The sequence below is a fragment of the Pan troglodytes genome, chromosome 11, assembly GCF_028858775.2.
Source record: "Pan troglodytes isolate AG18354 chromosome 11, NHGRI_mPanTro3-v2.0_pri, whole genome shotgun sequence".
Lineage (NCBI taxonomy): Eukaryota > Metazoa > Chordata > Mammalia > Primates > Hominidae > Pan > Pan troglodytes.
The window spans coordinates 10,803,055-10,817,768 of NC_072409.2; the positions used below are offsets into that span (position 1 = coordinate 10,803,055).

Genomic DNA, 14,714 nt, shown 5'->3' on the forward strand with positions numbered 1-14,714 from the left:
AGATAGTGTGGATGAGAAAGCTTTCTGCTGCAGTACAGGGGTCAATTAGTTTTTATTATATAAGGCAGCTTCCTCAAGATTAGTTTAAAATTCACATGTCTACAAGCCCGTCACTGATGGGAAGGGTAAGTGAGAAAGGTATGCTAAAGAGGTATGCTAAAGGTATGCGGTGGGGAGGCCCACTGCACGGCCTCCCCTTCTGGGTGGCAAGGACAGATGTGCTGGTTAAAACAAAGGCCCCGGGTGAGACTTCAAAATCCTCCTGTACTAATCAGCTCTGTTGTTCCTAGGCCCAATGCACTTGAAACTGCATGGGCTTTTGACTGCAGGAAACCTTGATGGCAAGAAAGGTTGGTATAAATTCTTCAGCAACATGCAGAAAAAATCAAGTAAAACTGCACACTCTTCTGGCCAGTATAATTCTCAGCCTTAGACAACGAAGCAGTCCTTAAAATGCTGACTTCATGCATAGGGGGCAGCAGGTGCCACTCCTGTACCACCCATTCCAGGAACCCGGCCCACTCTCAGTTTGATTGGCTTAAATACTTGTTTCAAGTACACTATAGTTTCCAGCACTCCTGTCAATGTTACGTGATTAAACGAGCTTACTATTTTTGTCTTATGTAGTTACAGTTCAATGAGGATAGACCAGATGAGGGCTTTGAGCCCAAACTGTACATGGACTCCATGGAGATGCTTTATGGCCACAAAGGGGCAAGAAGGCCTCTTCTTCCTCTCCCAGAGCCAGCAGAATTATACCTTCCTCTGCTTTATCTAACGGGTTCCAGGTAATATTTTGTTTGAACAAAAGAGTTCCACTGCTAACTGCCTGACCAGGTGGTCTTTAAGATAAGCTTTATGACAAACAGAATTCTTAACCAAGACCATATGAAATGTGAGGCAGAGCAGATCACCTTTCTCCAATCCAGGAGCATCCTGTACTCTCTGGACACAGCAAAAGCCCTCATTCCTGCCTACAACTTTCCTCCAACTCCATCCCCTTCTGATTTTTCCATGTGAACTCACCTTAAGCCCATTAACTGTACTTTCTACTCACCTTCCATTCCCCCTTCTTCTTGACCTTCTTTATCACATCATGCATAATCTCTAAAAAAGGAGAAAGAGAGAGAGAGAGAGGAAATTAATGTAATATCAAAGACTTCTACACCTCTCTGTTAGATAAGGTCATTTCCCACCTTAGGCTTTGTGTTTCTGAATCATGCAATTCACCAACTGGTTTACTGAGCCATAACCAACCCACCATAAAAATAGTTCTCAGCCGGGCATGGTGGCTCACACCTGTAATTGGTGCTAGGGATTCAGTGATGAACAAGTTAGCACTTTGGGAGGCTGAGGGGGCAGATCACCTGAGGTCAGGAGTTTGAGACCAGCTTGGCCAACATGGGGAAACCCCATCTATACTAAAAATACAAAAATTAGCCAGGCATGGTGGTGCATGCCTGTAATCCCAGCTACTCGGGAGGCTGAGGTTGCAGTGAGCTGAGATCACACCACTGCACTTCAGCCTGGGTGACAAAGCAAGACTCTGTCTCAAAAATTGAAAAAAAAAAAAAAAAGTTCTCTTCCTGTCTCCTTAATTCAGTGGTTTTCAAACTTTTTGGTCTCATAACTTCTTTACGCTCTTAATTATTGTATTGGAAACTAAACTGAGAAATTTTTAACAATATTAATTCATTTAAGATAATAAACTCATATGTTACATTAATTGCATTTTAATGAAAAATAAATATATTTGTCATAATAAAACATTTTTAGGGAGACAGCTGGGATTGTTTTACATTTCTGCAACCCTCCTTAATGTCTGGCCTCATAGACATTCTCCTGTCTACTTCTGGCTTCTCCCATCTGCTTCTGCAGCCAGTATGTCCTGAAACATATAACATCTGGGAAACTTCGCTGTGCCCCGTGAGAGAATGAGGCAAACCACATCTTGGTCTTAGTATGAAGATAGTTTTGACCTCATGAACCCCCAAAAGGGCTCAGATTTGAGAACCACTGCCTAAAGTTAAATGGGTAAAGGCTGTGACAATGCCTCAGGCCACATGAGCCCTCCTCAAGCTCTAAAAACAGATGTGAGGAGCAGTTGTGAAATGTTCAAAACACTGAGCACATCTCCAGAGCACTCTTATCCTCAAATCACCATTTTAATGAGCCCCGTTACCTAGAACACCACACACACACACACACACACACACACACACACCTGACCAGCTGTGGAGGCTCCATAGGAAAGTCCACTCTTGCTACTCTGTAAACCTGAGTAACACACACCTGGAGCAACTTGAAGGGCAAGAGCTGTTGTCAGCACGTATGGTTCAGACAGTTAGACAATTCTCTAGGGCTCGATGGTTCCTAAATCTGCTTTTGACTATCTTCAGTAATCACTGAATCACAGTAACCACATACACACACACACACACACACACACACACACACACACAGCAGTAAACTTGGAAAACACAGAAAAGTATAAAGGAAAAATTCTGGCCAGGCACAGTGGCTCACACCTGTAATCCCAGCACTTTGGGGGGCCGAGGCGGGTGGATCACCTGAGGTCAGGAGTTCGAGACCAGCCTTACCAATATGGTGAAACCTCATCTCTACTAAAAATACAAAAATTAGTTGGGCATGGTGGTGTGCACCTGTAATACCATCTACTCAGGAGGCTGAGGCAGGAGAATTGCTTGAACCCAGGAGGTGAAGGTTGCAGTGAGCCAAGATTACACCACTGCACTCCAGCCTGGGTGACAGACCCAGAGCCAGACTCCATCTCAAAAAAAAAAGAAAAGAAAAAATTCAATGTATTACTCATGTGCTTAAAAAACAATCAGGCCAGGCACGGTGGCTCATGCCTGTAATCCCAGCACTTTGGGAGGCCGAGGTGGGTGAATCACCAGGTCAGGAGATCGAGACCATCCTGGCCAACATGGTGAAACCCCGTCTCTACTAAAAATACAAAAATTAGCTGGGCATGGTGGTGCATGCCTGTAATCCCAGCTACTTGGGAGGGTGAGGCAGGAGAGTCACTTGAACCAGGGAATCGGAGGTTGCAATAAGCCAAGATCATGCCACTGCACTCCAGCCTGGTGACAGAGCGAGATTCTGTCTTAAAATAAAAAAGATAACGTCCGGGCGTGGTGGTTCATGCCTGTAATCCCAGCACTTTGGGAGGCCGAGGCGGGTGGATCACGAGGTCAGGAGATTGAGACTATCCTGGTTAACGTGGTGAAACCCCGTCTCTACTAAAAATACAAAAAATTAGCTGGGCGTGGTGGCAGGTGCCTGTAGTCTCAGCTACTCAGGAGGCTGAGGCAGGAGAATGGCGTGAACCCGGGAGGCGGAGCTTGCAGTGAGCTGAGATCGTGCCACTGCACTCCAGCCTGGGCGACAGAGCAAGACTCCGTCTCAAAAAAAAAAAAAAAAAAAAAAATAAATAAATAAAAAAGATAAAAACAAAACAAAACAAAACAATCAGGCCAGGCGCGGTGGCTCACACCTGTAATCCCAGAACTTTGGGAGGCTGATGGGGGCGGATCACTTAAGGTCAGGAGTTCGAGACCAGCCTGGCCAACATGGTGAAACCCTATCTCAAATAAAAATACAAAAAAATTAGCCAGATGTGGTGATGCGCACCTGTAATCCCAGATACTCAGGAGGCTAAGGCACCAGAATCGCTCGTACCCAGGAGGCAGAGGTTGCGATGAGCTGAGATCTAGCCACTGCACTCCAGCCTGGATGACAGAGTGAGACTTCATCTCAAAAAAAAAAAAAAAAAAAAAAAAATCTAAAAGAAAAATTATCTGTAATCATGTCAACTTGAAATGCATAATTAACATTTTAGTTTTATTTCATACTAGCTTTTTCTATGCACTTTTACATAGTTAAGATCATGTTGGCCACGTGCGGTGGCTCATGCCTGTAATCCCAGCACTTTGGGAGGCCAAGGCAGGCAAATCACTTGAGCGCAGGAGTTCGAGACCAGGTTGGACAACATGGTGAAACCCCATCTCTACAAAAAATACAAAAAAGTAGCCAGTCGTGGTGGCATACACCTGTAGTCCTAGCTACTCAGGAGGCTGAGGTAGTGGGACTGCTTCAGTGAGAGGCAAAGTTGCAGTAACCCAAGATCATGCCACTGTACTCCAGCCTGGGTGACAGAGGGAGACTCTGACTCAAAAGAAAAAAAAAATCATGCTGTAGATATATAATATTATATTATGCTTTTTTCACTTAATGTACTCAATTCACCCATTTTAATAAAAACACTTTCTAGGATTTTAAGGCCTGAATAATTGTTCATGGTCAACAATATTCCCAATAGCCATTTAGATTACTTCGCATGTTTCAGTGTAGTGAAAAACTAGAAACCAATATATCCATAATAGGGCAGTGGTTAACTTAATTAGGTTACATTTGTACAATGGAATACTATGAACCCATTGGAAATAATAATATGGGAAAATATGTACTCATTCTTTCAGGCTTTCACTCAATAAGCATTTGTTGAGTAACCACTACTTGCCAGCCATTGTGCTAAACCCTGCGAATGAACAAGATACTGTGCTGCTCAGCTCCTGTGGAGCTGCTGCTCTAGGGAAGGAGGCAGCCACTAACTGAAAAGAGCAATTGCATCTTCTCATAAGTGCTCCGAATTAAATAAATAAGGTGCTACGATTTTTAAAAAGGGTGTGGGCAGCCTACTTAAATAGGGGGTCAGGCAAGGCCACTCTAAGCAAGTTGGACCTGACGAGGAAGAAGTCAGCCAAGAACTAGGAAAAGGAGAAGGAACAGTACAAAGTCTTGTGGAAAAAGGAAAATGAGATTGACATTTTCTGGGAACTGAAGATGATATACGCTGAGGTTGGAGGCCGGATCATACAGAGCTTCGTGGTCTTTGATAAGGAGTATGATTTTATCTGAAAGGCATTGGAAAGCCATGGAAGGTAAGGATGTAATCTGATGTGCTACAGAGAGACAAGAAGGAGGGGGCAAGAATGGAAGCAGGGGGTGGAGTCAGGAGGCCTTTCCAACAGTCCAGGCATGACAGTGGCAGAGGAGATGGTGAGAAGTGGGCAGATTTGATATACACTATGGAGGTAAAACCAACAGGGCTAGCTGATACACTGGATGTGGCAGAAAAGAAAAGAAACATAACCAACTCCCAGATTTTTGGTTTAAGCCAAGAAATTGATGTAGAGGCATTCAGAGAGTTTCAGAGGAAGGAGAACTGGTCTGTAGGAGAACATCAGGAGTTCTATTTTAGTTGTTTTAAGATTGAGATGGCTAAGACACATTCAAGGGAAGACGCTGAATAGGTAGCTAGAGTTAGCTCTTGGGCTTGGAAGCACAGCCTCAGCTGGAGTGAAACACTGGGGACTTATCAAATAGAGGTAGGAGGGAAGGCTGCAGAAAATGACTCTGACAGGAGCAGTGAGATGGATGGACATGGTCTTTGTGGACCTTGACGAGCGTTTCAGTGAAATAATAAGAATGAAGCCAGACTAAAATGGGAGAGGAGGAAGACAAGACAGACAACAACTCTTAAGAAGTTTTGCTTTGGCCGGGCGTGGTGGCTCACACCTATAATCCCAGCACTTTGGGAGGCCAAGGCGGGTGGATCATGAGGTCAGGAGTTCGAGACCAGCCTGACCAACATGGTGAAACCCTGTCTCTACCAAAAATACAAAAATTAGGTGGCGGGCCTGTAGTCCCAGCTACTCGGGAGGCTGAGGCGGCAGAATCGCTTGAACCCGGGAGGCGGAGGTTGCAGTAAGCCAATTCTCGCCACTGCACTCCAGCCTGGTGACAGAGCAAGACTCTGTCTCAAAAAAAACAAAAAACAAAAAACAAAAATTAGCTGGGCGTGGTGCCGCGTGCCTGTAATCCCAACTACTCAGGAGGCTGAGGCAGGAGAATCGCCTGAACCTGGGAGGTGGAGTTTGCAGTGAGCCGAGATCGTGCCACTGCACTCCAGCCTGGGTGACAAAAAAAAAAAAAAAAGGAGTTTTGCTTTAAAAGGTAGCAGAGAAAAGGCATAAAAACTAACAGGGTAGATAAAGACATGGATGCAAGGGTAGGATTTGTTTGTTTTTAAAGATGTGAAAGATTATAGCATTTTTAGTGACGCTGGCAATAAGTCAAAAGGGAAGGGGAGAGTGACGATGCAGGAGAGAGGATGGAGTAATGAAAGACTGAGGTCCCTGAGGAAGAGGGAGGAGTTGGAGCTGAGATACAAGAGGAAAGCTTGACCTGGGACAGGAGGCATCCTGTGCGAAGGAGAGGAAAGCCACAGATGGGCTTGGAGACACGGTGGCAGAGGTGAGGGGTTTCCCTGTTGGAGATGAAGTCATTGGCTAAGAGTGGGGAAGGGGTGTTATATATGGAAGCTTTGAAGAAAGAAGGTATCATATATCTTCCCAGAGATTGGGAAAGTCAATTTACTGTGGAAATGTTTTAGCATTTACAGACAGTACTAAGGACTAATTTGACGGTCATGACTGTGAATTTAAAGTTAAACCAGGCAGCTTAGTAATGTTTTTTCCCAATAATGTCCGGCTGTCCAGGTGCAAGAAAGGAAGGCTGGTTTCAACTAAGGTTAGAGTTTTCATATATGAGTACAAACGAGGAAGAAAATGCTCAAAATATATGGCTAAGGGTGAAAAAAGCATGCTACAACTATTTTTAAAGCAGATATGCATAGGAAAATTAGAAAAACTCATACCAAAAGCTTATTTTGTGCAATAAAGTTATAATTAACCTTTACTTGCCAATTTGTGCCTTCCAATGTTGTCCCAAGCTTTCTGCATAAGAAAAATGCTCTCAAAATAATGTGTCAGTGACCATCTTTGTGGCCAGGGCTTTTCTTAGCACAAATCATTCCGTTAGGGTAGCTTTCTGAGTATGGAATAAATTGGTAAAACATCTAAATGTTCTGGGGTCCTGATAAACTCTGCTGAATTACTTTCCAAAATTATGTCTCCCACCCTCACCAGTACTATGTGACTCTCCAAATTAACATACTAACTGATAAAATATCTTGAGGTTTACTTATTTTAATCTTTGCCACAATGACAGCAGAAAACAGTATAGTTCACTCTTTATTTGAATGTATTATATTATTGAGGATGAATATATTTTCTTGCCACTAAAAATTAATATAAATTCACTGAAAAAAAATTACACTTAAGTTGCCTTTTGATAGGGAAAGGCAGAGATATAATCAAAAGATAAAACCAAGTACTACAAGTGTTAAAAGACACATATAAATTACCACTGCAGCTGCCACCATTCCTAGGAAGTTATTTCCTTTCCAAAGTTCTCAGGGCATATGTTTGTCCTGGGTATTGTTAACAGCCAATTCTAATCCTGCCCTACATTTTTCTAATCCAATACCGAAAAGGAAACAAGGATTAGAGCTCAGTTTAGCATTAAGAATCAAGTAGCTTGGGCTACCTCCTCACAATCCCTGGCAATCTCATTTCATCTCCTTCCTAAGTCCTCTTCATGTGGAGAGAAACAATGAAGCCTTCTGAAGTGGGTCCAGCCAGGAGGTCTTACTTCCGCATACCAAACCATGTGTATCTACAGCCAAATGCCTGCTCCACCACCCAGCTAGTCTACGGGGATGTGTTTAAAAGACCGGAGCAGCTTCAATTCCTCCGTAATACTGAAGACCCTGGTGGACTCTGCTTCCCTCATGGCCAAATGAGTAAGAAAGCAGGTCCCTTCTCAACCACATCCTCTAGGTCCTGGGTGACTCCCAACCTTGGCAAATCTCTGCCATGTCCTGAGAAAAATGGCCGGTGGTCTAAGATGATCTGGGACATCTTCAAATGCACCCAATATTTCAACTGGAGTCCCAAAACACAGGCTCCAGGGATCGCTACAGGGACTGCTCAAGGCTTGCAGCTCCCTATGAAGCCCCACCCTCACAGCCCAGGAGGGACTCACAACTGCCCTCCACAGTGACATATGCCAGATGCCCGATGCCCTGAGCCCAGGGCACATGCAAACACCTGAAGTAGCGTGACTAATATTAGATGAGCCAGAAGCTTAGGAGAAGTGCAACCAAAGTCAACACCACAGGCGATTCCAAGATTCCACACAGTAGCCCCAGAGCACCACACTGCCCAGGACAGAGGCACCAGGATCCACTTTCCCCAGGTTGGGAGAAGTTGCCTTCATGCTGCTGAGGGAACTAAGAGAGTCCAACCTCAGCCCACAACTCCCTGCCTCTTTTTACCAATCCAGAGTACAGGGAATTTCCAGAGTTATTCTGACTCAACAGTAGACGTTCTTCTAAAAGGCATCCTCTTGACTGAACTCCAGGGGTCTGAGGGGGTAATGCTGGCTGCTCAAGCAGAAATCACCCCCAAAAATGCCCAAGGAAGCGCTAAAGTTAGACCACGGCTGACATCCAGGTTCAGGCATTTGCTGGCTGTGTGACCTTGGAACTTTTTTTTTTTTTGAGAAGGAGTCTCCCTCTATCGCCCAGACTGGAGTGCAATGGCGAGATCTTGACTCACTGCAACCTCCACCTCCCAGGTTCAAGTGATTCTCCTGCCTCAGCCTCCCTAGTAGCTGGGACTACAGGCACACGCCATCACGCCCAACTAATTTTTGTGTTTTTTGTAGAGACAGGGTTTCACCATGTTGGCCATGCTGCCTTCGAACTCCTAACCTCAGGTGATCCACCTGCCTCAGCCTCCCAAAGTGCTGGGATTACAGGCGTGAGCTACCGAGCTACCGTGCCTTGCCAAGTTTAAAACATTTTAAGTTTCAGTTTTCTCATCTGCAAAATTAAAATTATAATACTCTAATAGCCTGTTGTGAAGATTAATGAGATAAAATGCTTACTTAGTCCAGTGACATGTATGAGGCACTCTGCAAAAGGCACCTCTTGTGACATCACTATAAAAGCATATTATTCATACAAAGGAAGAAGAAAATTATGAAATATAACTTCTACCAATCAAGATTTTTAACATAATGTAAAAATCCTCTTAAAAGGAAACAAATGTGGCCGGGCACAGTGGCTCATGCCTGTAATCCCAGCACTTTGGGAGGCTGAGGTGGGTGGATCACTTGAGGTCAGAAGTTTGAGACCAGCCTGGCCAACATGGTGAAACCCCATCTTTACCAAAAATACAAAAATTAGCCAGGCATGATGGTGGGTGCCTGTAATCCCAGCTACTTGGGAGGCTGAGGCAGGAGAATTGCTTGAACCTGGGAGGCGGAGTTTGCAGTGAGCCAAGATCACGCCACTGCACTCCAGCCTGGGCAGCAGAGTGAGATTCTGCCTCAAGAAAAAAAAAAAGGAAATAAATGTTTAAAATAGTTTTTAAATAATCATAAAGATATTCAGATAGCAAACTACATGGATATTTCACCAAAAATTTCAAAACTTCTCTGACCTGCGGTAAATATATGAATACATTTTTGGAATAATGGCACTATAGCACCAATGTATACGAATCCTAAATGAAAATATAAAGTTTGGCCTGGGCAACATGGCAAAAACCCGTCTCTAGAAAAAATACAAAAATTAGCTGGGTGTGGTAGCTCGCGCCTGTAGTCCCAGCTACTCAGGAGGCTGAGGCAGGAGGATCCCTTTGAGCCTGAAAGGCAGAGACTACAGTGAGCTAAGATGACGCTGCTGTACCACTCTAGCCTGGGCAAGAGTGAGACCCTGTCTCAAACTAAAAAAAAAAAAGAAAGAAAGAAAATATAAAGTTGAACATAAGGACCCCTGTCCCCTTCTGAGAGGGCAGAGAGTGGCCCCTGGCTATCTGTGAGTTAATCTGAAGCACAAGCAGAGGCCGATAGAAAGTCAAAGGCATTTTAGTCACAAAAGGGCACACAGGTCTGTATTTTAAAATTGTTATTATTTAACATGTATCCAAAAATTCAGTCAGATTAGAAAATAAAATGAGTTACAATATTAGTAATAATGATATATATCTGCAGAAATCAAAATGATTAGCAACATTAAAACATTTAGTAAGGCAGCAGATAAGAAATAAATACATAAAAATCAAGAGGACTTTTTACACAGCAGCAATAACCAGATTGTAGGAAGAGGGCTCACTCTTTACCAGTTTACACTGGGCTGGGACTCGGCCTCCGAAGGTTCAATCTACTGCTGGAAATTCTGCTCTGGAGCAACATGTCTAGGTAGTCTTCCTCTTTCCTGACAGCAAAGACAGCAACCAAGTTTCTCTGAATGTCTCGTGTGGGGCTGAAGGGTCTCCTTGATAAACAACTGCATTTTCCCAGGTGGAATAAGTTAATGTTCAACAAGATTGCAGGAAATGGTACAAATACTTGAAAACAAGCCTTCCAAGTACTCTCAAGGTTCCTTTCTTGGAAATATCATTTATACACACACTATTGGTAACCTAATTATAAACCACTTTAACTTTTTGCCTTTACGTAGTTCTTTTTTTTTGAGATGGAGTTTCACTCTTGTTGCCCAGGCTGGAGCGCAATGGCATGATCTTGGCTCACTGCAACCTCTGCCTCCCCAGTTCAAGCGATTCTCCTGCCTCAGCATCCCGAGTAGCTGGAATTACAGGCATGTGCCACCACCCCCAGCCTATGTAGTTCTTAATAATAAAAAAGTAGCACATTCTTGTAAAAAAAAATCAAACAATAGATTATATAAATACAGGGTGAAATTTCCCTCCTTCCCCCTACTCTTGCGGGGAAAACAGCCACTAACAGTTTCGGGTGTGCCCTTACAGATCCCTTCCTGGGCACATACACCCAGGTGTGGGGAGGTATGCACATGTACACAGCTCTTTGGTTGGGATATTACACGTATACACATTGTTCTGCAATTACATTTTCTACTCAATATATTATAGACTTTCTCTTGTATCATTTCACGCAGACCTACCACATGCTTTCAAACTACATAGCATTCCATAGTATGAACATACAATAATTTGCACAAATCTCCTTAAATGTATTCATAAGACAGTCTCTACTTGGAGACCTGCTGATTTATTCCAATCAAATTAGTGAGGACTTTATTGTAAACATAAACACTAACACAGGAGGCTAATAAAATTTTTTGATCTATGTCACCTTGTAGCCTGGGGAGGCAAAGTAATTTTCAACTATTCTTCTTTGGGGCTTGAAAACTTTAATATTGGAAAGAACCTCAGAGATCAGCTAAGGCCAGGTTCCAGGTCCCAGGTCTCAGGTCTCAATTTGGGGATTGAGATACTCCCTGCAGAAGACAGCCATCTGGAGTGGGTAAGCCACTAATTGGTCACTCTAGCATGAGCAGAAACTGTTCTCTGGACCCCTGTCCGCATGTTCTTCCCACTGCACATGTCGTCTCTCTGGCGCTAGCATGGGCTAGACTCTGACACTGAACCCAGCTGTCCTTTGTTGTGCTACATTGCTATGATCACCTTGACAGAGTAAAGCAAAGGGATTCAAATGGGTTTTGGAGCCAGATGGTTAAAGTTCAAATCCCTGCTTCTCCACTCATTAGCTGTGCCTTTGGGCAAGTTATTAAATCTCTGTGTGTCACAGTTTCTCCATCTGTAAAATGGGAAGGACCGCAAATGTCTCATGGGGTATCGTGAGGATTAAATAAGTGACTGCCTGTACAGCACTTAGCTTAGTGTTTACAACAGTACTTAACCCTGTTGGCTATCACTGGCCCTATTATCACCTATTTTAAATAATATTTTTACGTTCCTAATAAGGAAGAATCTAGTGATTTATTGTTCCTCCATGGGGTTTGTAATATGTCTCCTGTCTTCTAATTTTTTCTCTGCATACATTTTTTCTCATCTATTCCACAATATTTATTGAACACCTGCTATGTGGCAGACATCCTTCTAGGCATCAGAAAGACCATGATGAGCAAGCTAAACAAAATGCCTACACTCTGGTGTGGAAGGGAGAGACTGCCTATAAACACAAAGAAATAAACACCATCGCCTCGGAGAGTGATCAGTGCTCAAAGGAAATTTAACAGTTTAATGAACTGGCTGGGGGCTTGGAAGAAGGTCCACCATCTGATAATTCCCCTACTGCTAATTTTTTAACCAGTGTCTGATTGAGATATTACAACCTTAGCCAAAATTTTTTCAAAGCTCTTATAAAGAAAAAACTTGGCGGGCACGGTGGCTCACGCCTGTAATCCCAGCACTTTGGGAGGCCGAGGCGGGCAGATCACAGGGTCTGGAGTTCAAGACCAGCCTGGTCAGCGTGGTGAAACCCTTTACTAAAAATACAAAAATTAGCCAGGCATGGTGGTGTGAGCCTGTAGTCCCAGCTACTCGGGAGGCTGAGGCAGGAGAATCACTTGAACCCGGGAGGCGGAGGTTGCAGTAAGCCAAGGTCGTGCCACTGCACTCCAGCCTGGATGACAGAGTGAGACTCCGTCTCAAAAAAAAAAAAAAAAAAAGAAAAGAAAAAAGAAAAAAAAAGAAAAAGTCAGCCGGGCACAGTGGCTCACATCTGTAATCCCAGTACTTTGGGAGACTGAGGCGGGCAGGTCACTTGAGGCCAGGAGCTTGAGACCATCCTGGCCAACATGGTGAAACCCCATATCTACTAAAAATACAAAAATTAGCTGGGTTTGGTGGCAGGTGCCTGTAATCCCAGCTACTAGGGAGGCTGAGGCAGGAAAATTGCTTGAACTTGGGAGGCGGAGGTTGCAGCAAGCCAAGATTGCACCACTGCACTCCAATCTGGGCAACAAAGCAAGACTCCTCAAAATAAAGAAAAAACTCAATCGTTAATTTACTCTCAATAACAAAAAAAATGCCCATAATAATAGCAATATCTGAAACATATTGAAGGTTGACTACATGTGAGAGAGTTCCTCATGTGTTTTACATATATCATCTCATTTAAAGCTCCCAGTAGCCCTCAGAGGTCAAGAATTATAGCACCCTCATTTTACAAAGTAAAACACTGACGCTCAGAGACACAAAGTATCTAGCAATTGCACAATAAAATGCACATAACCACTTGAAGGCAATAGAGGATACAAGCAACATATAAATCAATGTATTTACCTCAAAGAATTTACAGTCCAGTCTGAGAAAGAAGGAATTACACCTTAAGCGCAGTAAGATAAAAAGGCACTGGACCGTCATGCACTGCTGGTGAGAATGTAAAATGATATAGCTGATGTGGAAAACAGGCCGGCAGCTCCTCAAATAACCAAACATAGAGATCCAGCAACTCCATTCCTAGGTATATATCCTAAAGACATTAAAATGTATGTTGGCTGGGCGTGGTGGCTCATGCCTGTAATCCCATCACTTTGGGAGGCTGAGGCAGGTGGGTCACCTAAGATCAAGAGTTCAAGATCAGCCTGGCCAACATGGTGAAACCCTGTCTCTACTTAAAATACAAACATTAGCCAGGCATGGTGGCAGGCACCTGTAATCCCAGCTACTCGGGAGCCTGAGGCAAGAGAATTGCTTGAACCCGGAGGGCAGAGGTTGCAATGAGCTGACATAGTGCCACTGCACTCCAGCCTGGGCAACAGAGTGAGATCCTGTTTCAAAAAATAATAATAAATAAATTTTAAAAATAAATAAATAACGTATGTCTACACAAAGACTTGTACATGAACGTTTCTAGCAGCATTATTCATAATAACCAAAAAGTGGAAACAACTCAAACACCCACTGACGGGTGAATGGGTAAGTGCAGTATATCCACACAATGGAGTATTATTCAGTCATTAAAAAGGAGTGAAGTACAATAAATGTTGTAAGACCAAAGAACCTTTAAAACACACTAAGTAAATGAAGGCAGTCATGGCTGTGCGCGGTGGCTCACGCCTGTAATACCAGCACTTTGGGAGGCCAAGGTGGGCGGATCATGAGGTCAGGACATCGAGACCATCCTGGCTAACGCAGTGAAACCCCATCTCCACTAAAAATACAAAAAGTAGCCAGGCGTGGTGGCGGGCGCCTGTAGTCCCAGCTACTCAGGAGGCTGAGGTAGGAGAATGGTGTGAACCCGAGAGGCGGAGCTTGCAGTGAGCTGAGATTGCACCACTGCACTCCAGCCTGGGCGACAGAGAGAGACTCCGTCTCAAAAAAAGGCAGGCAGTCATAAAGGACCACATATTGCGTAACGCCATTTAGATGCAATGTCCAGAAAAGGTACAGCCATACAAATTGAAAGGAGATTAGTAGTTGCCTAGAGCAGGAGAGATGGGGGGTTTAGGGGTTACATATAAGGAATATGGAGTTTCCTTCTGGGGTAATTGAAAGTGTTCTAAAATTGATTGTGATGATGGACACACTGTTCTATGAATAGACTAAAAGCCATTGAATTATACACTTTAAATGGGTGAATGGTATGGTATGTGAATTATATCCCAATAAAGCTGTTTCTAAAATCATTAGAGAATTTTAGATAAAAAATTAAAATTCAAACTCAAAAAACTGGCTGGGCACAATGGCTGTAATCCCAACACTTTAGGAGGCCAAAGTGGGATCGCTTGAAGCCAGGAGTTAGAGACCAGCCTGGGCAACAAAGCAAGACCCTGTCTCTAGAAAAAATTTTTAAAAACAAAAACAAAACAAATGCAGTTATGCTTAATATAAAACTGTTCCATAGTGCCTTCATTTGAAGACAGTAACTCTATCAACTATTAGTTATCTAGAATAATTTACTATAATTTTATATCTAAATTGTATTTGTGG

General features: G+C 43.4%; 1 protein-coding gene across 5 annotated transcripts in view; it reads right to left on the bottom strand.

Annotated features, from left to right (window-relative positions):
- Nucleotides 1-14,714, bottom strand: part of STXBP1 (syntaxin binding protein 1) — an 80,123-nt gene that overhangs the window by 39,610 nt on the left and 25,799 nt on the right. For 3 of the 5 annotated variants that reach the window (XM_016961721.3, XM_016961720.4, XM_063788230.1), the window contains exon 2: nucleotides 1,058-1,107. In XM_016961721.3, coding sequence (XP_016817210.1) covers nucleotides 1,058-1,107 — 50 coding nt within the window. Of the gene's footprint in view, nucleotides 1-1,057; nucleotides 1,108-10,115; nucleotides 10,211-14,714 lie in introns of those variants that run through there. The other 2 variants (XM_063788232.1, XM_063788231.1) reach the window with 1 other exon arrangement.